Genomic DNA, 24,716 nt, shown 5'->3' on the forward strand with positions numbered 1-24,716 from the left:
TGGGTCAGCAGAAGTGTTTGCCTCCAAATGATTTTTAGGCAAAAAGCCATTACATTACCTGGTGGTCTCAGTGGGTTCCTTTCAGATTTACTCCTATTTGAGAGTATTCACAAAAAAGGCATTTTCCAGATGACAAGACTTTTGTTTTATAACACTCTGTGAGCCAAACCCCAAACCATCCACATTTTTAAAATTAATGAAGCAAAAAGAAAATACATTTACTTGGGGGTGGAGTTACTAGTCAGATTTGAAGGATGTTTAACTCCAATAAATGCCATATGTATAGGGGATCTCTTGGCAAGTGCTTCTCTTTATCTTTGTAGTAGAAGCCAAGCTATTCCAGGGCCTCAAGCCTTCAGTCAACTTGGTTGGCATGGAAGGGAGGCACATATTCGGTGAGGACCAACCAAGCTTTCTTCTGAGAAGGTTTCCCCTCCCCTTGTCCCAAATCAGTTGGTTCAACAGCCACCAGGAAGATCATATATCATGTATGATTTAGAGAGCTGGAAATGGAAACCATCTATACTGGAGTGTGAAGCTGAGACCATACGTCACTTGCCTGTGGACAGCATCCAAGGAAGACGGAACTAGAAGACAGAATATGTTGGCTGAAGTTGCTAAGGAAACTCACCTACCTCAGGAAGGATTTTCCTTGCTGTGTGCTTACTCGGGAAAGTCAGTCAAATCATGGTTGGGTAAAAGTTCGCCCTGGGAAAAGTGGCCAGTTTCTTTAACAGTGTCTCTATTACTCCCTCACAGAAGAATGTGGGAATCCGTTGGTTTGCTGAGAGACAAAGAGAGTCTGATGCCCCCATTTTCAGTACCAACACTTGACATTGGGTTTTGGCCAGTACACTATGTTCACTTCCATCTCTCTTCTACTGTCCATGAAGTGGTCACTTTACTTCCATGGCAGATCCTATTGGTTGCTTTTCCCAAACTATGACACTATATTTTGTCCTTGCTGACAGAGGTTTATAAAAGCTAAAAATGCCAGACATTTATTTTCCAACATCCTTGAAGGTAGAATTTAGTCCATAGGACCCAAAGGGAAATCTGAGTGGGTTTTCTGGGAAGGATTTCTCTCTGGAAAAGGAAACCTATGAGAAGAAATACTCCTTTGCATCCCCTATATTAGTTTTCAGTGGCTGCTGTAACAAATAACCACAAACTTGGTGGTTTAAAACAACAGAAATGTATTCTCTCATAGTTCTGGAGGACAGAAGTCCAAAATCTGTATCATGAGTCAAAAGCAAGGTGTCATGGTGGCAGGGGACAGGGTGGAGTTCCCAGTCTAAGACTTTCTTGAGAACGTTGGCCAAACCTTCCATCCCTCAGTTGCAAATAGTCCATTTCACTGTGGCCACGAATGACGCTGTCCCATCTTACCCCAGTCTCAGCTATCACTCCAAAGCCAGTGAACGTGTGCACTTTGACCCAGAAAACTCCCGCAAGAATTCCGTTTCACGCCGGGACACCTGCACCCCGATGTTTATAGCAGCAATGTCCACAATAGCCAAACTGTGGAAGGAGCCTCAGTGTCCATCGAAAGATGAATGGATAAAGAAGATGTGGTTTATATATACAATGGACTATTACTCAGCCACTAGAAACGACAAATACCCACCATTTGCTTCGACGTGGATGGAACTGGAGGGTATTATGCTGAGTGAAGTAAGTCAGTCGGAGAAGGACAAACATTATGTTCTCATTCATTTGGGGAATATAAATAATAGTGAAAGGGAATAGAAGGGGAGGGAGAAGAAATGGGTAGGAAATATCAGAAAGGGAGACAGAACATGAAGACTCCTAACTCTGGGAAATGAACTAGGGGTGGTGGAAGGGGAGGAGAGCGGGGGGTGGGGGTGAATGGGTGATGGGCACTGAGGGGGGCACTTGACAGGATGAGCACCAGGTGTTATTCTGTATGTTGGCAAATTGAACACCAATAAAAAATAAATTTATTATTAAAAAAAAAGCAAGGTGTCTGTATGGTGACATACCCTACAGAGGCTCTAGAGGAGCATACGTTTTTTACTCTCTCGGCCTCTGGTGGCTGTTGGCATTCTTTTGTGTGGCTGTGCCATTCCAGTCTCTGCTTCTGTAGTCACATTGCCTTCTCTTCTTCTGGGTGATGTCAAGTCTCCATCTGCTTTCTTCTTATAGGGACACCTGAGATGGTATTCAGGGCCCACTCAGATAATCGGGAAAGATCTCCCCAACTCAAAGTCCTTTTTTTTGCCATATAAAAATTACATGCACAGGTTCCAGGGATTAGGGATTAGAATGAAGATATTTTCTAGAGGGCCATCATTCAGCCTAACACATTCCCTGTGGAAATGCAAGAAGGATGAGATATTTGGAGCTATGGATGCCAACTAATGATCACAGAGGTACAGGCCTGAGGAGCCAGAGCAGAAAGAAGGAAGGCACCTGGGTGCCTGACCTGGTTATGCTCCTGACATAGCCAAACCTGGAATCATCTCTCCTGGGCTTGCATTTAACTGAGATAACAAATCCCACTGTTGGAGCTACCTGGATCTGAGAGTAATGTTATCTGCAACTTAGTTTCTAATGGACACAGTTATTGACTTTCTATCTATGAAGATGATAAGGAAAAAGATGATGGGCTAAATGTTGGCTAAGAGACTCATGAAAAGATGCTCAATGTCACTCATCATCAGGGAAATACAAATCAAAACCATGATGAGTTATCACCTCACACCAGTAGGAATGGCTAAAATTATCAACACAAGAAACAACAGGTATTAGTGAGGATGTGGAGAAAAAAGAACACTCGTGCACTGTTGGTGGGAATGCAAACTGGCACAGCCACCCTGGATAACAGTATGGAGGTTCCTCAAAAAGTTAAAAATAGAACTGCCCTGGGACACCTGGTGGTTTGGTTTGTTAAGCATCTGCCTTCAACTCGGGTCATGATCCCAGCGGAAGGCAGAGATTAACTCCCATGGGGCTCCCTGCTCAATTGGGAGCCTGCTTCTCCTTCTCCCTATGCCTGCTCTTCCCCCTACTTGTGCTCTATCTCTCTCTCTTTCTCTGTCAAATAAATAAAATCTCAAAAAAATAAAAATATAACTGCTCTATGACCTAGCAACTTCAATATTATGTATTTACCCAAAGGATACAAAAACTACAGATTCAAAGGGACACATGGCACCCCAATGTTTATAACAGCATTATCAACAATAGCCAAACTATGGAGAGAGTCCAAACGTTCATCAACTGATAAAGAAGATGTGATACACACACACACACACACACACACACACACACACACACACAATGGAATATTACTCGGCCATCCAAAGGAATAGAATCTTGACATTTGCAATGACATAGATGGAGCTAGAGTGTATTATGCTAAGTGAAACAAGTCAGTTAGAGAAAGACAAATACCATATGATCTCACTCCTATATGGAATTTAAGAAAGAAAACAGATGAACATATGGGAAGGGGAAAAGAAAAAAAGGAGAGAGGGAAGCAAGCCATAAGAGACTTTTAATGACAGAGAGTAAACTGAGGGGTGATGGAGGGAGCTGGGTGGAGGATGGGCTAGATGGGTGATGGGTATTAAAGAGGACACTTGTTATGATGAGCACTGGATGTTGTATGTGAGTGATGAACCAGTAAATTCTACTCATGAAACCAATATTGCACTGTATGTTAACCAACTAAATTTTTTAAAAAAAATGATGATAAGCCTAAGATAAAGGAGTCACTTTTGCCATTATTCTTATAAAAGATTTTGTGATTCACATAATCTTTTGATGTTCTTCCTTTTTATAATACTCTAATTGCTTTTATGCATCTGTATTATCACCCTCACAAAACAGAGACCATTATAGGAACAGGGGTGCTAAATCATTTGACTCTTACCTGTGACACACTGCTGGAACTTATTAAGGAAAGGAAATACTTATTATCAGCTATTCAATCAATTTGAATATTAGGTCCTTCAGTAGGATTGATTATATTTGGATTATCTGTGGATTTCCAATGCAAGTTATAATATCTTAGTTTCCTATAAGAATTAATAACTACACTGTCTTCACATTTCATATGCAGTATATAGTTTCCATTTTTTTCTTGAGGGTTCATATTGCTCCAAGTATTATGCCAGGTAAAGAACATTCCCTGTTTCTGTCTCTGTCTCTGTATCTCTGTCTCTCTCATTCACATACACATTTCTTATTTAATTCTCATAACATTCTTCTAAAAAATAATTTCCAGCTTACAAACGAAGAAACTGAAGCGCCAGTTGGCTAAATAACTCACCCAGAATCACGAAACTAGTAAGGACCAGAGCCTAGATTCAAACCAACATCTGACTGATTCCAAATACTATGAGCTCTCTCTTATGTGCTGCATCCCCACATTCTATACTATTTCCATAAAGTGATCCAAGATTTTTCTCACAAAGATTTGAGAGAAGAGAGGGGATCCCTGGGTGGCGCAGCGGTTTGGCGCCTGCCTTTGGCCCAGGGCGTGATCCTAGAGACCCGGGATTGAATCCCACATCGGGCTCCTGGTGCATGGAGCCTGCTTCTCCCTCTGCCTGTGTCTCTGCCTCTCTCTCTGTGTGTGTGACTGTCATAAATAAATAAAATTAAAAAAAAAAAGATTTGGGAGAAGAGGATTTAAGGAAAAGAAAATATAAATACATACATACATACCAATTGGGTTGATTTCCCTGGTCCACACTTCATGCCTGGATTAATAAGAAAAGTGGGAAAGACACTGTGAGAAGAACAAAGAAAATTGGGGAAAAGCAGAAAAAGAAATAGGAAGAAGGTCTCAGCTCTTTGGAGACCTGCCCTCTTTAAAATGATAACCATGGGAACTCTGGCCACCTACTTTAGTGAAATCACCAGTTTCTACCTGCAATAATTTATTGTAACTGAACATGCCTCAGTCACCAGCATTTCAGAACTAAGGTTGAATTTGCCCCTTAAAGTCACCACAGAAATGTCATTGCCTAAGACCAAGCAATGCAGTCATCCAGTCATCCAAAGGACCAGGATTTTCCCCCCGTGATAAAGTTTAAAGAGATAGCAGGAAATAAGACACAATCCTGCCTATTCAAAAGACATATATTGGGCAGCCCCAGTGGCTTAGCAGTTTAGCGCCTGCCTTCAGCCCAGGGTGTGATCCTGGAGACCCGGGATCAAGTTCCACGTCAGGCTCCCTGCATGAAGCCTGCTTCTCCCTCTGCCTGTGTCTCTCACTTTTTCTCTGTGTCTGTCATGAATAAATAAATAAAATCTTTTTTAAAAAAGGTATATATTGCATATACGATAGGGTTTTATATTTATATATAAGTAACTGCATATAATTGTGTATATGTTTATATATTTCCCAAGACATATTATTAACTGATAAAAAGAATAATGCATACAACATAAATGCCACTTATGTTAAAAAAAAAAAAGAACAAACCAACAAGTCTAGAGTATTCTTATTTTAACTTTCTTTATTCTATCTTGGAAATTTTCAGGATTTGAAAATTCCAATAAAATTCAACAACCTAATCCCAACTCCAAGCATTCCTTTTCTTTTTTTTTTTTTTTTAATTTTATTTATTTTATGATAGGCACACAGTGAGAGAGAGAGAGGCAGAGACACAGGCAGAGGGAGAAGCAGGCTCCATGCACCGGGAGCCCGACGTGGGATTCGATCCCGGGTCTCCAGAATCGCGCCCTGGGCCAAAGGCAGGCGCCAAACCGCTGCGCCACCCAGGGATCCCCCATTCCTTTTCTTTCACATTTACCACTTCCACAGTTTTTAAACACAACCATGGTATCTGATAAGTGTATCATTAATGACCCCAACTCTCCAAAAACACTAAACAGGATGGAAATTAACTATTTAAAAATTGTAGAAATCTTTTTGTCTAGAGATTCTGACTGTTTCAGCAACTTCTCAACAGCCAAGATAAGTAAACATCTTATTCATGGGTCAACATGACATAACTGTTTTTACTCCAGAAAATCCTTTCTCAAGAAAATTGTTAACCAATAAATAACTTGATTGTTTGTGTCAGGAAATCCTTGCAAGTACATGTGACCAGAAAGCATTTCCTTAAATGGAGAAGCAGTTCTCCTATCAAAACAATTGGATACTCACCTGGGCAGACAGCGGGGCACTTACCTAGACTCACTTCCAGACCTATGCTTTGTTACATCCACCAATCCAAAATATATGATGTCATAAATTTTATCCAATTCTCAATCAGTTTTCTGCCTTGAAAGAACCCCCTCAACCCCCACTTGACCGCAAGGAACAAAACCCAACAAGTAACTTCTCTGACCACCCCTCTGGGGCACATTAAGACTCTGTTAAAGTGGAGTTCTACTTCACTGCAGTGAGGTCTAATAAACTTAGCTTTGTTTGATCGATAGGTTTTCTAGTGGTCTTCTGGGAAGTTGGCAGTCAACACCTCTACCAGTCTGTGCATTACATTTGTTTCCTTAAATAGGATTCATTAAGTTCCAAACTCTGGTCTGGTCCATATGGGGGCTACAATTATAGGTGAGGGATCACAAAGGATTGCTTGTTCTCATCTGATATTTTCCTTTTCAGCTTCCCAGAAGCCACCCTGCGGTTTCCTGCTCCCATCTATCTCAAAGAGAGGCTCTTCCCACTACAGGGAATTATCGGGAGGCTAGAGAACTGCTCCTCCAGGTAGCTACGCTGGGAGTCCTGTTTGCTTTTGTATTCCTGATGTCTGGCATAGTACCTATTTTCTAGTTCTCTCTGATGTGCAGTTGAGGCTCTGACTCTGAGCATGACAGGAGACAAGTACCCCTCCATTCTAAAGGCACTAGGCCCACTACTCATGGGCTCTGGTTACAAATAGCACAACTAGGCCTGTAACCTCTACTCCATCACCCACCTCCAGTCTACAAAAGAGAAGACTGTCTGAAAGTGGGCTTGGGGAGCACCATCACCGTAGAGTTGTGAGCCTATTAAGTGTGGCTCTTGCATTTCCTTCCCTGCCCCACCTTGGTTTTTAAATCACTTTATATTGGGACCCATCATTAAAAATATATTTTCAATGACCCTGGCTACAGCAGTATTTTTCTACATATGCCTCCTGAGGCAAGAGAAACAAAAGCAAAAATGAACTATTGGGACCATCAAAATAAAAAGCTTCTGCACAGAAAAGGAAACAATCAACAAAACTAAAAGACAACCTGTTGAATGGGAGAAGATATTTGCAAATAGCATATCCAATAAGGGGTTAGTATCCAAAATATATAAAGAACTGATAGAGGGCAGCCCAGGTGGCTCAGTGGTTTGGCGCCTGCCTTCGGCCCAGGGCATGATCCTGGAGACCCGAGATTGAGTCCCATGTCGGGCTCCCTGCATGGAGCCTGCTTCTCCCTCTGCCTCTCTCTCTCTCTCTCTCTCTCTGTCTCTCATGAATAAATAAAAATAAAATCTTAAAAAAAAAAGAACTGATACAACTCAACACCCAAAAGACAAATAATTCAATGAAAAAATGGGCTGAAGTCATGAACAGATATTTCTCCACAGAAGACATACAGATGGTCAACAGGCACATGAAAAGATACTCAATATCATTCATTATCAGAGAAATGCAAATCAAAACCACAATGAGATATCACCTCACACCTGTTATAATGGCTAAAATCAAAAACACAAGTAACAATAAGGACTGGTGAGGATATGGAGAAAAAGTAGCCCTCATGCATTGTCGATGGGAAAGTAAGCTGGTGTAGCCACTGTGGAAAACAGTATGGAGTTTCCTCAAAAAATTAAAAATAGAATTACCATGTGATTCAATAATTGCATTACTGGATATTTACCCAAAGGATATGAAAACACTAACTCAAAGAAATGTATGCACCCCTATTATTATTGCAGCATTTTTTATAATAGCCAAAATATGGAAGCAACCCAAGTGTCCATCGACTGATGAATGGATAAAGATGAGATAGATAGATAGATAGATAGATAGATAGATAGATAGATAGATGGAATATTATTCAGCCATAAAAAAGAATGAATCTTGCCATTTGCAATAACATAACATTATATGATTTCATTCATTTGTGGAATTCAAGAAACATATCAAAGAAAAAAGAGACAAACAAAAAATAGACTCTGAAATAGAACAAACTAATGGTTACCAGAAGGGAAAGTGAGTGGGGAATGAGTGAAATAAGTGAAGGAAATTAAGAGTACATTTACCGTGATGAGCACTGAGTAAGGTGTAGAATTGCTGAATCACTATATTGTATACCTAAAACTAGTATAACACTATGTTAACTATATTAGAAGTAAGAAAACCAAATAAATTTGTAAAAATAAAATACATTTGACATTAAGACTCAATGCATAAATACATATATGTGTGTTTGGGTGTGTATAAACTGAAATAGAGTTTTTACAAAATAATACCTGTCCATGTTACATGCGATAACATTCTAATATTTTCCATTCTGATTCATTGTATTTGATTTTATTATTTCTAAAATGTAGCTGCCAACCACGAAATGAATTTGATAACCAAAGAACCACAAAACTCAGGTTGAAAAGCAATCTTGGAGATACACCTGTAGAAATTGAGGTGCCTAATGAAATGGTGGCCAGCACCTCAGTCCCAGCTGGGTGTTGAGAATCTCAGCTTTGACTTTGGAATCTCCCCCCAAAGAATTCATGGAGCCAAAGTGAGTCAGGCTGAATTGACTTCAGGGCTCGCTCATGGGTCACAACCCATGGAACAGAAAACAATAACAAACCCAGGTTGTTTCTTAGACTTCATTTGGACACTATTAGGGCTTTTAGATAGGGTTGAGAGAAACAAGATCCATCCAGCCTCTCTGGATGGCTCAGGCAGAGCCAGTTAATCCTTGAGACACAATTTCTCACAATGTTCTCTTCTTCTCTCCTTTCTTCTGTGGATGGTGATCCTAGAATCCAGGGTGTGCACATAAAAAGAAAATTTGTCCGAAGTCTCCTGGTAACTGGAGAAGAAATGGCTCTCTCAATCCCCAGTTGAGGACAGTAACAACAAAGGCCCTGTTGGGAAGAAATATTCTTTGCTTGGGAAGAAGTGGCTCCATTCTATGGCCTGGCTAGCCACTGCGTGATTTTTCCTGGGTATGTGCATGTATGTGAATGTACACAGCTTTTATTATTATCTTCCAGAAAAGAAAGACCTTTCTCTATATTGAGAAACCACAGGGTAGAAATTGTTTAAAATTCTAAAAGCCCTACTAATGAGAGTGAAGCAATATTGTAAGCACATCCTCTGACTTCTGGTATGAAAAATAGCTGTCTATGTAAAAATCAGAAAAATAACTTTCATTATTCTATAATGAAACTATATAGGGAAGCTTTTTTCCCCATTTCTTCAGAGACAGAAGATGCTAATCGAACCCCTCCCACCGAAATAGAATGCCACATTTAGAGTCAGACATTAACAGAAGTTGTAAAATCTCATTTTTATAAAGATCGAAAAGACTCTTAGCTCACACTGAATGACTTAAGCCAGAAAGTCAGGACTGGATAAGAGAAATGAAATATGTTAACTGTTCCTCCATTTGGCAAATCCGACCTTGCTCAAGCAAGAGCATTTTGACTCAGAAATCAAGTTTACTTATGGAGAAAGAAGTTACCCGGAGAACCTAAGCATGAAAAACCCTGAAGGGATATTTGCATACATTTGGCTCAGAAACCACCACAAGATCCAAACCCTCACAGGGAGCATCAGTGGACTGTCCCTCCCTGCTGCCCCACAAACACCCCCGCTGGTCACATACTTTATGGCTCCTTTATTCCCTCAAGGCCACCAACCACATTTCTCTTAGGCTGGGAACTGGTGGGTGCTGGGGACAGGAGAGAACACTATGTAACTCTCCCCGGATTAATGCCCCCAAGAGCAGTTCTGTGACTTCTTTCGCAATGCTGATAGTGTCTGGGAGGGCGAGTGACAAACACAAAAATAGAACCACCCAGAAAGGAAGAGGGAGCACACAAAGGCCCTCACACAGCTGCCAGGAAAACATTCTCTCCAGTAGCCACTTCCCACAACCCTGACGCAGTTCAGCTCTCTGCTAAGGTAGAGGCAATAATATTTAAAAAAAAAAAAAAAACGTAACGACGGGACACCTGGGTGGCTCAGTGGTTGAGCATCTGTCTTTGGCCCAGGGCATGATCCTGGAGTCCCTGGATCGAGTCCCACATCGGGCTCCCTGCGTGGAGCCTGCTTCTCCCTCTGCCTGTGTCTCTGTCTCTCTATGTCTCTCATGAATAAATAAATAAAATCTTTAAAAAATAATAAAAATTAAATAAATAAATAAATAAATAAATAAATAAATAAATAAATAAAACGTAACAAATATATCCCTTTATTATTTAACCTTATGATGGCACTAGGAAAAAAGCAAGAAAAAGATCAGGGAAATGTCTCCATTCTACAGATAAAGAAACCAACCAGAGAAGTAGAGATTTTCCTAATGTTACTTAGTCTAGTAAGTGGCCGAGCTGAGACTCAAGCCAGGTATAACACCAAAGTCAATGTTTTCTCCTAGGGCTTCTTGAGTGAAGAGGGGGCAGATGGACTCAATGGGACAGGAGTAATGAGGTAAAATGTGTGGTGAAGCTTTGAGTGGCCTGCCCTTGAGACCTAGATGTCAGCTCAGCATCCCTTCTGGGATAGAGTTTCTGAGATTCTAGAAAATATTTCATTTTGGGAAAGAGGAATTTACATTAACTCCACCTTGCATTTTATTAAACATATTTACCTGTAAAACTCTTTTTGGGGAAAAAAAAAACTCTATTTGGGATGAAATAATTTGTCAAACAATTTTGGAATGAAGCAATTTAATCCTGAAGGAATGTATGGTTTTTGTGTTTTCTTTCTTTCTTTCTTTTTTCTTTCTTTCTTTCTTTCTTTCTTTCTTTCTTTCTTTCTTTCTTTTTTTTTTTTATTTTGAGGGAGAATGTGTAGTTCATTTTAATTCTTTCACGGGTCCTGTGAATTAATTTTAAAGATATGTTTTATTTATTTATTTTTTAATTATTTATTTATTCATGAGAGACACAGAGAGAGGGGCAGAGACACAGGCAGAGGGAGAAGCAGGCTCCACGCAGGGAGCTCCATGTGGGACTCCATCCTGGGTCTCCAGGATCACGCCCTGGGCTGAAGGCGGCGCTAAACCACTGAGCTACCTGGGATGCCCTAAAGATATGCTTTGAAACAGAGAAACACCAGACACACATCCCACATTATTCTCAAAGTTTTTCTAATGCAGAGTATTTCTCTCTCTTTTTTTTTAAGATTTTATTTATTTGTTCATGAGAGACAGAGAGAGAGAGAGGCAGAGACATAGGCAGAGGGAGAAGCAGGCTCCCTGTGGAGAGCCCGATGTGGGACTCGACCCCAGGACCCCAGGATCATGTCATGACCCAAAGGCAGATGCTCAACCACTGAGTCCCCTGGCACTCTCTAATGCGCCACTGAGCCCCCCAGGCGCTCTCTAATGCAGAGTATTTCAATACCAGAGTAGGTCTTGGACATTCTGCTTCATGGTTTAGACTTCAGAAATATTGAGCTGAGTGCTACCTGGTTGGTGTTGGGCACACACTGGTGTCTGCTGTCAAAAACCCCACTGATAAGTGGAGGAGCCCAAGACGGAAACAGGGCCTGACAGTGTAAGACAGGCTAGTTCAGAGCACATGTGATGGAAAGCAACGGATTTGTGTGGGCCCAGCATCAGCGCTCCTGGTTCTTGCCCTTTAGGCAAGATCCCAACCTTGCTAAGTCCATTTCCTCATTTATAGAAGCAAGTAACAATATGTCAACTGAGAAAAGGAGGCAACACTAAAAGAGAACAAAATTCTCACCCAAAATTATTTGGGGTGTCAGAATTGCAATTTGAGGAGCACAAATTCTGGAGTAACCAGAGAAGTGTCCTGCTCAGGCAGGTAAAGTAGAGGAGCTTTTATGAGAAAGCAAGAAGGGGTAGCTACATGATGTAGATAATGAAGAGAAGAAAAAACCTGCTAATCTGGTGCTGGGCAGATGAGCCACTTCTGCTTACGGTCTTACTGGCTATTTTATTGGTGCTGTCAATTGAAACAGTCCCTGGTAGGTATTGATTAACTTTACTGTCTCATCGGATCTGAATGCCAGCTGCTCTGTTGAAACTTCCCGAGCACCTGCTTGTAAAACAGTTGGCACCTTGGGCGCAGCTCAGGAGTTCATTAGTTGGAAAGGATACTGGAGTTCCAAAACGGAATCTCTTTGTGTCCCCAGACTTCACACATCCCACAAATAAGTCCTTCCACATAGGTTTCTTGTGAGGATTAATTAGCAAATAGGCGTAAGAACTGATGTCTCCTAGAACATAGTAAGATCTCGGGAGGTGTCTGTAATCACTAGCGTTAGCATCAGTAAATCACCGAGCACCGGCCTGAGCACTAAGCCTTGACAGATGAGAAGCAGGAAAGCCCTCCCCAGATAGGGGACAGTAGAGCAAAAAGTGGCAACCTGATGAGCAGGGGTTCTCAAGCAGAGGGCCAGATGTTGCCCATCCCTTTGCCCCCCAGGGGACATTTAGCGATTCTGGAGACATTTCTGGCTCTCCTGAGGAGGGGTGGATGCTAATGGCATCTAGTGAGCAGGGAGATGCTAACATGCTGCAATGCACAGGGCAGCTCCGCAGTAACACAATTGTCCAGTCCCAAAATGTCTGTAGTGTGAGGTTGAGAAATCCTGGTTTAAAGCATAGGTTCTGTAGCCAGAATGCCCGGGTTTTATAGGGAGGAAATGCTTTTTCCTCTGTTCTCAGGTTTGATGACGAGCCTGCCAATGAAGCTGGTAACAGGCAATTCTAACAGGACAAAATGGTATATTGGTTTGCACCCGGGGGCCTACAGACGGCATCACTGGCTCATTAAATAATTCAAGTTCAAAGCTTATATAGCTAACTTAGTAGAGGAGAGGGAGAAGGGAGAGAGGCTTCCATGGGAAGAGCCGATAGGTTCCTTTAGGAAAGACGAATGGATTTTAGAAGAATAGGAGACAAAGTTCAGGAGAGTCAGTGGTCTTTCTATCTTCTTCAGGACTGTACTTCTCCGCCAGAGGGGATTTATGGCAGGTTTACTTTTGGTCGCCCTCTTGGGAGTAGAAGTTGTGCCTAAGGTGGAACTTAAGGCAGTCCTCACACAGAAGTTTCCGCCTTGGGTCGGATAAGGGAAACTCTGAGAAGGCTTCTTTCTATGTCTGTTGAATTTCAAATGTCTTCAGCTTAAAAACTGTACCAACTTTGAGGTTCCAAGTGTGCCTCCACAGTATGAATTCTGGTGCTGCCACTTACTAGCTGGATAACTTTCGGCAAGTCACTGAACCTTTCTGTGTCTAATTTACCTCATTTGTAATGGAGCACTTAAGAAAACTTACTGAGTTCACATTGATACCTAGCTAGAATACAGTAAGCAGTATATTTTAATATGTATGTGAGTCCTAAAGCATATTTCCCCCCAAATCAGGAGTAATCAACTGCTGACACCCACTCTTTCTAAGTCCTATATAGCTTCTAGGAAGATCACTCTGAGTTTCATGAATTTCTAGTTATTATTTCCTTTGGACTCTGTATCTCAGTTTCAGACTGGCTTACTTGGCTCAATCCAGTATGATCTAAAATTCATATACAAGATGTGCAACATAGAAGCATGGCCCATCCTGGGATGCTCCTGGAGAAAGGGCGGGAGGGGCAGGAAAGAGGCAGAGCCAGGGAGGACCATCACTAGCAATCTCTTCTGTGACTTTGGCTTTTCTATTTTTATGGGGTTTTTTTCCAATCTTTCCTTTCTATTCAAGATTTATATCTCTAACACCCTCAATATGATCCTCTGCTATTTTTCTTAAGAGATGTTATGATAAAGTATTTATAGCTTCTCTCTGTTTAAGGGAATTTTAGAATAACAACCTGTGCTCAGATTGTTCAAGAACAGATGAGAAGTCAGATTCTTGAATTTCTTCATGATTTAAAGAAATATTGTAAAATTCAGTCTCTTGAATGAGCAAGAGGGTAGCTGGATCACAACCAGGAATTTTTTTTTTTTTTAAGATTTATGTATTGATTTTAGAGAAAGAGAGGAAGAGAAGGGACAGAGGAAGAAGGAGAATCTCAAGCAGACTCCCTGATGTGGGGCTCGATCTCACGACACTGAGATCATGACCTGAGCTGAAACCAAGAGTCAAACACTTTAACTGACTAAGCCATCCAAGCACAACTGAAAAGTGAACTTAGTCTGGAGCATGGAGCATGCTGTAAGCAGGACGATGCTTCTTTTCTTCAAACTCTTCTGCACTCTTTTCTTCCACAGGCCTTGTGATTGTGAAAGCCTGTCCTTCAAGCTGTATGCTTGTAGAAATTTCTTCTGCACTCCTCTTAAGACTTTTCAAATGTAACCGAGAACCCAGTGAGGGCTTTGAAACTTGAACCCATTCAAGGACACAGTCACCCCTCTTCCTGAAGACATCCTTCTTCTGGATCATTTCACTGTCTCATTCCTCATTTGTTTTGGCCCTCAGGCCAGAGAAACTCTAAAGCATCAACACCATCTGAAGGGTCAACCAAACCTGGAAATTCCATGAGGACATTCAAAATAGGATAAGGGAAGGGCCCGGCTCCACAATGCCTTGATGTCTTGGTGTCTCCACAGTGTCAACCAATGTGTTGATGAGACACAGCACGAGATGCTTATTTAGGTTCTTTAAACAGCGGATCCAAGAAGAGGCATCAAGGTATTAGCAAAAAATACTTTCTCTCTTGCTCAGAACATCCTCCAAAAAGTTGAGGTCAATGAATTTACTTCCTCATGTCAAGGAGAAAGTTACATTCCTGTTTTGTTTTTTGTTTTACTTCATAAGAACAGTAAATAGAAAAATGTAACTTGGCCAGTCTCTACTTACTCCTTGTCTGGTATTACCCATAGGGTTTCCTGTATTTTACTGAGCCAGTGATAGCATGGGCTAACTCTTTTTTTAAGTAGGAATGTGTGGGGCAGCCCGGGTGGCTCAGCGGTTTAGCGTGGCCTTCAGCCCAGGGCATGATCCTGGAGATCCGGGATGGAGTTCCACATCGGGCTCCCTGCACGGAGCCTGCTTCTCCCTCTGCCTGTGTCTCTGCCTCTCTTTCTCTCTGAGAAAAGATTTGAAGATTATTCTCTCCCATGAATAAATAAATAAATAAATAAATAAATAAATAAATAAATAAATAAATCTTAAAAAAATGAAAGTACCAATGTGTGAGCACCACTGACCTCCTGATTTCGTTTCTACCTTCCTCCAGGCATGTAGCACTCTTCTCTCTAACTCCAATGTCACAGGCATTAGATAATGAGTCTAATGTACCACATCTCAAAATTTCTCAGGGAAATTATGGACAAACGAATAGAAGATATGACAATCTTGAAGTACGGTTGGTCCTGTTTATTTTGTTTTCTGCCCAGTTTTATAAAGAGGAAGATAATTTATCATGTGACTATAAACAGTGCTCCCAGTAGAGTGACACAACCATTAATGTAGAGTGCCAGGGGATTCATCTAACATCATTTATAAAAATTTATATGGCCAGCTCTGGGGTGCAAAACACATCACTGGATGTTCTACACAATAATGCTAAGATCCTATAGAGGAAATTAAATGTTATAAAATGCCCTTTGTCATGGCAGAAGGCAAAATTGTTCTTCACAGAGTACACGCAACATAAAGCACATCGTATGAGGGAGAGAGAAGAGCACATAAAGGACAGAATATGGAGCTAGAGTTCTGGCAGGACATTTGAAGATGACTTGAGTCTCCAGTATTGAACTGTTCTGAGAGAGAGAGAATATTTTATTTTGCTAGTCCCTCTACTAGAAAAGGGACTATGTATGCAAATCAAGGCAATTCCCAAAGGATATTCTTTGCTTCAGCTTTTGGCAGTTTGTCCTGTTCATCCTGAGCTCCTGGCTTTTCCAGGAGCTCATAGATTTGAACACCACCCTGGCTGGTGCAGGACACAAAGAGATGTATCCAGAGTGCACAGTTGGTGGGGAGGACAGTGGTGAAATGGAGTTGCCTGGAAATAAAGTCACTGGGGTTGGGGGAGTAAGAAGTCAGTGTTGCTGTGTCAGTTTTGCCACATGAGTGCCTGACCCAAAGAACCAAGATGATAGTGGAAATATGCCTCTAAATAACAACAAAGAGCACCTAAAGTTCAGCAAAGGGTCATTGGAAAACCAGGAATAGAAATACTATGAATATCAGGATCCTTCTATACAGATAGTTTTCTAAACTGCTATTCTCTTTTGTCATAAGAATTTTCCCTAATTAAATATTCTTCAAAAATATGTTTTTAATGACTGAATAGTAGCCATCATATGAAAATATGAAACTATTCTCAATTATTTCTTTTTATGAGATACTTGGGTGATTTCTCACTGGGTAGTATCAGTACTAAGATTTTGGTGAATATCATCATGCCAAAATCTTTGTCCCCATCTCTGACAGGATAAATTCATTTTCAAAAATATTTTATTTATTTATTTTAAAGAGAGAGCGTGCCACACATGTGAGAGTGAGCAGGGGGCAGGGAATGAGAGAATCTCAAGTAGACTCCCTGCTGAGCACAGAGTCCAATGCAGGGCTCCATCCCACAACCCTGAGATCATGACCTGAGCTGAATCCAAGAGTCAGGCCACTTAACTGACTGAGGCACCCAGGTGCCCTTACAGGACAAATTTTTTAAAAATAGACTTACTTGGGCAGAATTTATATTTGTCCTTAAATTATTTAATTATGACAACAAGGACTATGGGCAAAAATTGATACTGCAAAAAACACAGCTGACTCTTGATAAGCCTACGAATCACCTAGCAGAAGCAGAAATGTTAGACAAAAATAGCAGCCAACACGGTTTAAAATCCCATGGGATAGCCATGGGGTAGCAGTCAATATGATTTGCAGAAGGAAGTAAGAATGTAGGCCATTCTGGTGAGTCAGTTAGGTGTAAATAGATGAAAGAATTTTTGCTGCTTTATGTTTATAACCCTGGCAAGTTACTTAGGCTCTCTAAATTTCAGTTTGCTCATTTTGAAACTTGGTGGGTATTTACTGCCTTCATAGGTTAGAATACTTAATTTTGTTAAGTTAAATTTTCTTTCAAAATTACATATAGATTTGATGTAATCTTAATCACAATCTAGGCCAGCATTTCTATAGAAATAGACAAGCTGTTCTTTTTTGTTAATTTTTATTTATTTATGATAGTCACACAGAGAGAGAGAGAGAGAGGCAGAGACATAGGCAGAGGGAGAAGCAGGCTCCATGCACCGGGAGCCCGACGTGGGATTCGATCCCAGGTCTCCAGGATCGCACCCTGGGCCAAAGGCAGGCGCTAAACTGCTGCGCCACCCAGGGATCCCCTAGACAAGTTGTTCTTAAACTTTATATGCAAAGAAAGGAACTAAAATAGCCAAAACAATTTTGAAAAAGAAGAAAAGGAGTGCCTGGGTGGCTCAGTTGGTTAAACATCTGCCTTTGACTCAGGTCATGATCTCAGGGTCCTGGGATCCAGCCCCCTGCATGGGGCTCCCTGCTCAATGGGGAGTCTGCTTCTCACTCTGTCCCTCCTTCTATGTGTGCTCTCTCTCTCAAATAAATAAATAAATAAAATCAAGAAAGAAAAGAAGAACAATGTTGGGGGACTCATACTATCAATATCTAGTATTGGTGTAAGGATTGACAGACAGATCGATGGGCCAGAATGGAGTGTCCAGAAATACATATGTATATGGTAAGGTTTTTGACAAAGGAATCCAAGAACTTCAAAGTCAAAGGGAATACTTTTCAACAAATGGTACTGGAACAAGTGTATATCCACATTGGAAAAAATAAATAAATACCAAAACAGAGGACTAAACTCTAACCCTCACAGTGTGTTCTCTGAGAGGCCACTGTGCCGTTCAATTGTCCAGCCACTTCTGGCTGAAGGGATATATGGTGAAACCAGTGGATCCTGTGACCTCTGCTATACCTCCTTTGCAGTAAAATGTTGCAGGATACCATTCAGATGCTTTTTGATGGAGATACCGATCTGTAACTAGTAAAGATATAAATTCTGGTAAGGACAAACTGCTGCTGTTTTCCTCATTTGAGGGCTTAGCATTTATCTCTGGTGCTCATGTTTAGCAGTGGCTGGATGAAACTCGGGGAGCTGAATTCCATTTGATTAGATGCCAAGGTTTTCAAAGCCCTACTCTACCTTCTATTTCAATATAAAGTGACCATCCTTAACCCAATGTCATTTGCATTCTAAAGACAGCTCCTCTCTGGGTGACCAGTCCAGTCCTGTTCACTTAGCCTCTTACAATGTCTTTGTGCTGGCTGCTGAAGAAGAGATTGTGAGAACTCTTTGTTTCTGTATCACCTGATAAGGGAACTGAGTTATTCAATAGGCTAGCAAAATACTAAATCCTTGTTCCATAGATGCAGGACTGGGCCCTGGCACCCCTCTACTTCCCCTCAGATTCATACCATTGAAGACCTCCAGGCTGAGCAGGAAATCCAGAACCTCTAACTCTGATGTGAAGACCACAGACTCCTTGTCAGCATACACATAGTCTCGGTTCCTACAGAGCTAAGGTCTTGTCAGTCTGAAGATCAAGTATGTCCTCAGAATATCTCTCACATGTCCACACTTTGGGGGTCTTACTGAGCTGAATTAATAGTCTGGTTCTGCCACTTACTAGTTGCATGATATATTTTTTTTAATTTTATTTATTTATTCATGAGAGACACAGGGAGAGAGAGGCAGAAACACAGTCAGAGGGAGAAGTAGGCTCCACACAGGGAGCCCGATTCGGGACTCAATTCCAGACCCAGGGATCACACTCTGAGCCAAAGGCAGACGCTCAACCGCTGAGCCACCCAGGCGTCCCCTAGTTGCATGATCTTAAATGACTTACTCAGCGTCCCCAAGATCCCTTTTCCTGATCTGGCATAGAAAAAGATTCATTGGCCTTTCACAAGACTGTCGTGTTGCTTGGCACAGTGCCTAGTATCTGGTTTCCGCTAAATAATAGATACTGTTATTATAATTTTAGTAATATTGTTATTTACGTCGTTTCATGCTCACTTGCCCTCCAGTGCAGGAGACCTTTATTCCAGCTTTATAACTGTCCTACTGTCCCCAGCTCTTCTGTGTTCCTCCCAGTCCTACATACAGCTGGCAGATGGACTTTGCTGTTTTTTTAATGAGGCTATAGTGCCCTTCTGGCAACTTTTTAAATGGTCCTCCTACTTTTCTCCTTGCCTTATACACTATATCCTTTTCTATTGACTTTAAGATTAATAAAAATGTGCGAACTTATGACATATGCCAATGAAGTGGCTTTCACAAATGACTAGAAAGCACATATCCATTTGTGCTGACATGCCTGTGTCTTCTGACTCACAAGGCTGTGATTTAATGATGGGTTCATATCCTAAAACTGGGGTGGCACTGAAAATACATGGCATGACAACATGTGCCACATAGTACACTAGGAATAGGCCAATAAATGTCACCAAGGAAAAAAATAAGAACAGAAAAGCATATCGATTCTCAGTAAGTGCTCAACAAAAAGCCAAAGTTCTTTACATTTTTCAGGAGAAGAGTTCAAAGAATGGGTTAAACTGAGCCATGGCATGAGAACTGGCAATTCCTGCCAAACGGAAGTTCAAGAAACAATGTTCATTTCAATGTCAATTAAACATTGACATTAGTTAAATGTCAGTGTGCCAGGCCACTGTGCCACCTAGCACCACTAGTGATACAAAAATGATTTTCACTGCTTTGGTCACAATGTGCCCTTCCACAGAAAACTTCAGACTGCCCCTACTGTCCACAAGGGCAACTCCAAACTGCTAATTCAGTTTCCAAAGCCTTTTAGTAAGGAGGTCTCTATTCACTACCCCTGAATATACCTTGGACTTTCTCACCTCATGATTTTGCTTGCAGTCTTCTCTGTTCCAACTCTTCCATTGAAATCCTGCCGTTCAGGACATTGCTTGAATACTAGCCTCTTCATGTCCACTACTGCTATGAAGTCCCAATGTCTTCTCCAGTCACAGCTAATTTCTCAGTCCTATGTATTTCTGTATCACTTCTGTTTATTCCTCTCCTATAGAAATTACTATATTTTTCCCTATATTAAAATGTTTAAATATGTAGCTTTGGTTAAGTCACTCATTCCCACTGAAATGGAGAATGGCCGTGAGAAGCAAACTCAATGCTGGCAAAGGTGTTCAAAACATACATCAAAAACTATCAACCACTATACAAAGGTAAAGGAGTCTCATTATCCTATTCATGTCCTGTGAAGGAATATTTGGTTAGTTCCACAGAATGATCATTCTTAGTTACACCACTTGGTTAAAGCAAGTCAACGAGACCTTAAATGGCGGTTAACGCTGAATTTTATACTTTAAGTGGGTGAATTTTATGTTATGTGGATTATAGCTCAATAAAGCTGCTATTTAGAAAATAATAGTTTAAATCTCTGTATAGATGGGTCAGCAAGTTTACTGTGCCCCATTACTGTGAGCACCAGAGCTCACTCTGACCAGTGAACCCAGACATGCATACGTCTTTCGTTCTAAGCCAGAATAGACGAGTAAATCAGCAAAAATCCATTCACACTGGAAGGATCCTTCTATGTAGCAGGGTCCCCAGTAGAGAGCAAAGAAGGAAGTAGGCCAGCAGATGGCTCATACCTCCGTGAGGTGGGGATGGAGTCTTTTGTGAAATCAGACAACAGATGACAACAGGTGTAAATGAAAAACGATGAAAGTGACTCGAAGAATAGCAAAGCTCTCAAGGATTTTATATGAGGAAATTCATGAGATGCTGAGTTTTCTGATGAACCAACATTTACTATGAATTTTCTAGACCAAAGGCTATTCCAAAAAGTGAAGGAAAAACTTGAAGCATCTCCATAAGCCAAGTGTCCTTTTTGTCACCTGTGACTTTATACTTTCTTTCAGTGGTCTGCTGCTTTATGATGGTCAAAGAGCAGAGCTTGCCTAAAGCAAGTTATAAGAGGTGTCAGCTTTGGGTTGGTACTCCTTACTTTCTTTTTCTCTTTTCACCTTTCTCTAGGTGCTGGACTATTTACTCATCTCTCAAAAGAGAACGCCCAACCTACTAATCCATTCCTCTTGGACTTCCTCTCCAGCAAAGCATGCTACTTTGAGTGATTCAGAGAGACTTAGTTACATAGATGTGTAAGTAAATGGCTAAGAGAGGTGGATCTAACACGGTTCCTGGGAAAAAGAGCCATAAGGCAAAGAGATGAATTTCTCATCATGGCATTGGAGCCATGCAGGAAAGGGGCAGGGTGAAGGCTCCCTCGACTTTCCCCACCCTGCACTCCAAGAAAAGCCATAAAACTATGGAGCAATTGTTGCCTGCTTTGTCTCTTAGTAATGTGTAATACTTATCAAAGACCCTCATGTACCCTCAAGTTGCAAAGGATGTCTACATTTACATTTTAAATATAATTATATATAGAGTAGAAAGAGATGTCTTTTTTGATCTGGGAGTAGGACAATATATTTTAGGCCCTCCCACACTCACAATAAATTGGCAGGATTATAATACCCATGATAAGCCAGTGCTTTTCCAAGTAAACAGTGAGGTTACACTCAAAGTGCTTTGAGGCTTTCTCGGGCAATATTCTTCATGAAGAACGGAAGGCGTGGCTGTGACTACGTGTGTTCACCCCATGCACCACAAATACATGTGCAGTTTTGTATTGAGAATGTGTTGTTCATAATAAGCCTCAAACCAGATACCAAACAGGTGTCCCTCTGCCCAGTCACAGGTGAGGAAAATTTCGGGTGTTTCTAGTTTTTAATGAATATGAATAAAGCTGCTTCTAAAATTTCCTTATAAGTTTTGAGAGGTCATCTACTCTATTTCTCTTGTCTAGATACCCATGAGTAGGATTCCTGGCTTACGTGACACCTGAATATTTAACTTTATAAGAAACTTCCAAACTATTTTTGAAAGTGGCTACGTCACCCCATCAGCAACGTATGGTAGTTGCAGTTCCTCTGCATCCTGGGCAGCACTGGATGCTGTCGGTTTCTTTGATCTGAGCCATTTTAATAATTATTCATGAACTTTGATTGAGGCTGAGCTATAAAATGAAACATTCTGAAAAACAATGAAATTAAACATTCTGCTATCTACACATACTGGGTTGACATGTCTCCTCCAAATTTGCATTCTCTTGGAACCTCAGAATCTGAGCTTGTCTGTAAATAGGATCTTGGCAGATGCAATTAGATATATTTAGACGAGGTCCTCCTGGATGGAAGTGGGCCTTGATTTCAATGGCTGGTGTCGCTATATGAGGCCGTAAGAAGACAGACACACAGAGGAGACCACCACCTGGCCCTGGAGGCAGCGAATGGAGCTAGATTCCACAAGCCAATGAACACCAGAAGCCACCAGCAGCTGGAAGAGACAAAGGAGGATTCTTAGAGCCTCTGGAGGAACTGTAGCCTTGCTAACACCTTGATGTCAGACTTCTAGTCTCCAAAACTATGGGAGAATAAAAGTTCTGTTGTCAGCCACCTAGTTTATCATAGCTTGTTACAGTAGCCCCATGAAAATGATACTCTATGGATACAATTTACAAAATACAAGAATGCAAAGAACTTTATAAGGTTATATTTAGCTTACATAAAGCTTTCTGAGGATAAAAATATAATGCTTGTGTGAAAAAAAGTACAAATATATCATTAGCAGCCTAAATTACTAATAGCTTGGACTTGGACTAAGTCTTGGGCTTAGTCTTGAATAATCTACAATTCAACTTTTCACTCATCAGGCGAACTTCAGTTAGTAAGTCCAAATTAGTGAAGACCTACTTTTTTTTTTTTTTTTAATCCAGAATCAAGGTCAGTCTGGAACCAGAGTCCCAGTGGTTCCCAATCTATGGCTATTGAGTATGTGAGACCCACATTTTGCAGACTGTTCTATAACATGAACTATAACATGTTCTATAACATGTTATAGAACATGATCATGAGATAGATTTTCCTTCAGTTTGGTAGTTTGTGGTATATAATGTATTGCAACCTAACAGGTTTTTTTTTTAATAATTGTAAAGTAACTTGTTCATTTCCCCTGCCACGGGATAGAGACTAGTTTTGAAAACAAAACTGGCAGAGCCGGTCTTGGCTATTTCATAAAGTACACATCATATTTCAGTTTTAGCACAAGCCTCTTCTAGCTCCTGAGGAAGAAAATAATCCATCCCTCAGGACGCCTGGGTGGCTCAGCGGTTGAGCATCTGCCTTTGGCTCAGGGTGTGATTCTGGGGTCCTGGGATCAAGTCCTGCATCAGGCTGCCTGCATGGAGCCTGCTTCTCCCTCTGCCTGTGTCTCTGCCTCTCTCTGTGTGTGTCTATCATGAATAAATAAATAAAATCTGTAAAAAAAAAAAAAAAAAAAAGACAGAGAAAAGAATCCAGCCCTCAAACCCCTATTAGACTTCCTTAGGTAGGCAGAGGGACCCCATCCCCACTCCAAACCTCATGAAAGAGGTTGCTTTTTCTGGTACTCCCATTACTCAGAAATATATTACTAGCACAATAATGATTATATTGATTCAATTACATAAAATAAAGGAATAATCAGTCAATAACAGGTTGTGGCTTACGCTACCTTGATTTGCTGAGTAGTTCGTACAACAGGACAGAAGTTGAGGCAATAGGGCACAAGACCTGGTACAGATGTTTAAGCAGGAATTCCATGTTTTTACAATCATTCCTTTATCTGTACTATTAGAGCTTGATTTTTTTCTCCATTAGTGACATGAGATATACAACAAGCTTATCAGTCAAAACCTACATGTCATTATATGGAGATCTGGGAAGAGTCTCTAGCACTCACCGAGCCCCTCCGGAGTCATTTTCCACACTGTGTGCTATGGTTCACTGCTATACCGTACCTACTTCACTGGGGTAGCTGGTAAACACAATCATGCATTCTATAAAAATGTTTGCAGAGTAAGTCCCGGGGTCATCACCTGAACAGAGTCCAAAATTGCTCAGTGACCCGCATAAGTCTTGTTTTCACTCCACCTGCTTGCTAGTCAGCATGCACTGTTCTTTGATTGTCTGGGAGAACACAGGGTTGGCCTATTTGGGGGGACAAGGACTTATAATATTGGACTACCCCGTTCCAGGCTTTGGCAATTTCAAAGGACAGAGCTTAAGGAACTTAGAACAAACTGTACAACTTTACTATCACTGGGTCTGGCTAAACACAGAAACCAGCCTCTCTCATCCCTACCCCACATGTGTGGGAAACCATAAACTCAAGTACCACAAATAAAAGGTCATGGAAGAGTGCCCAGATGCCCTTTGGGGTGGTACAATGCAATCAGAAGGGAGAGATTGGGGTAGGGGCTGTCCTTCCACAAGAACTTGAGAGAGAGGGAAAAAAAATGATGACCAAAATGTTTGCCTTGTTTAAATATCAGCAAGAATGTCTATTCAAATTACAGTTCCAGTACACTAGACAGGGAGCTAGGGAACAGGAGCTCCAGGGAGGAGTCAAAGCCACTGGTTTTGCTTTGTTTTATGGGCTAATCAAACGTTGACACTTAAATTGTGAAC

General features: G+C 41.1%; 1 protein-coding gene across 1 annotated transcript in view; it reads left to right on the forward strand.

Annotated features, from left to right (window-relative positions):
- LOC144317433 (uncharacterized) overlaps nucleotides 1–21,339 on the forward strand; it is a 32,853-nt gene extending 11,514 nt beyond the window's left edge. Inside the window, exons 2-3 of the mRNA XM_077903790.1 lie at nucleotides 6,602–6,703; nucleotides 21,184–21,339. Of these exons, the coding sequence (XP_077759916.1) occupies nucleotides 6,602–6,703; nucleotides 21,184–21,232 (151 nt within the window). The 3' untranslated portion in view covers nucleotides 21,233–21,339. The remainder of the gene's footprint in view (nucleotides 1–6,601; nucleotides 6,704–21,183) is intronic.
- Nucleotides 21,340–24,716: the final 3,377 nt, after the last annotated feature.

This window comes from Canis aureus, chromosome 7, assembly GCF_053574225.1.
Source record: "Canis aureus isolate CA01 chromosome 7, VMU_Caureus_v.1.0, whole genome shotgun sequence".
NCBI classification, from domain to species: Eukaryota; Metazoa; Chordata; class Mammalia; order Carnivora; family Canidae; genus Canis; species Canis aureus.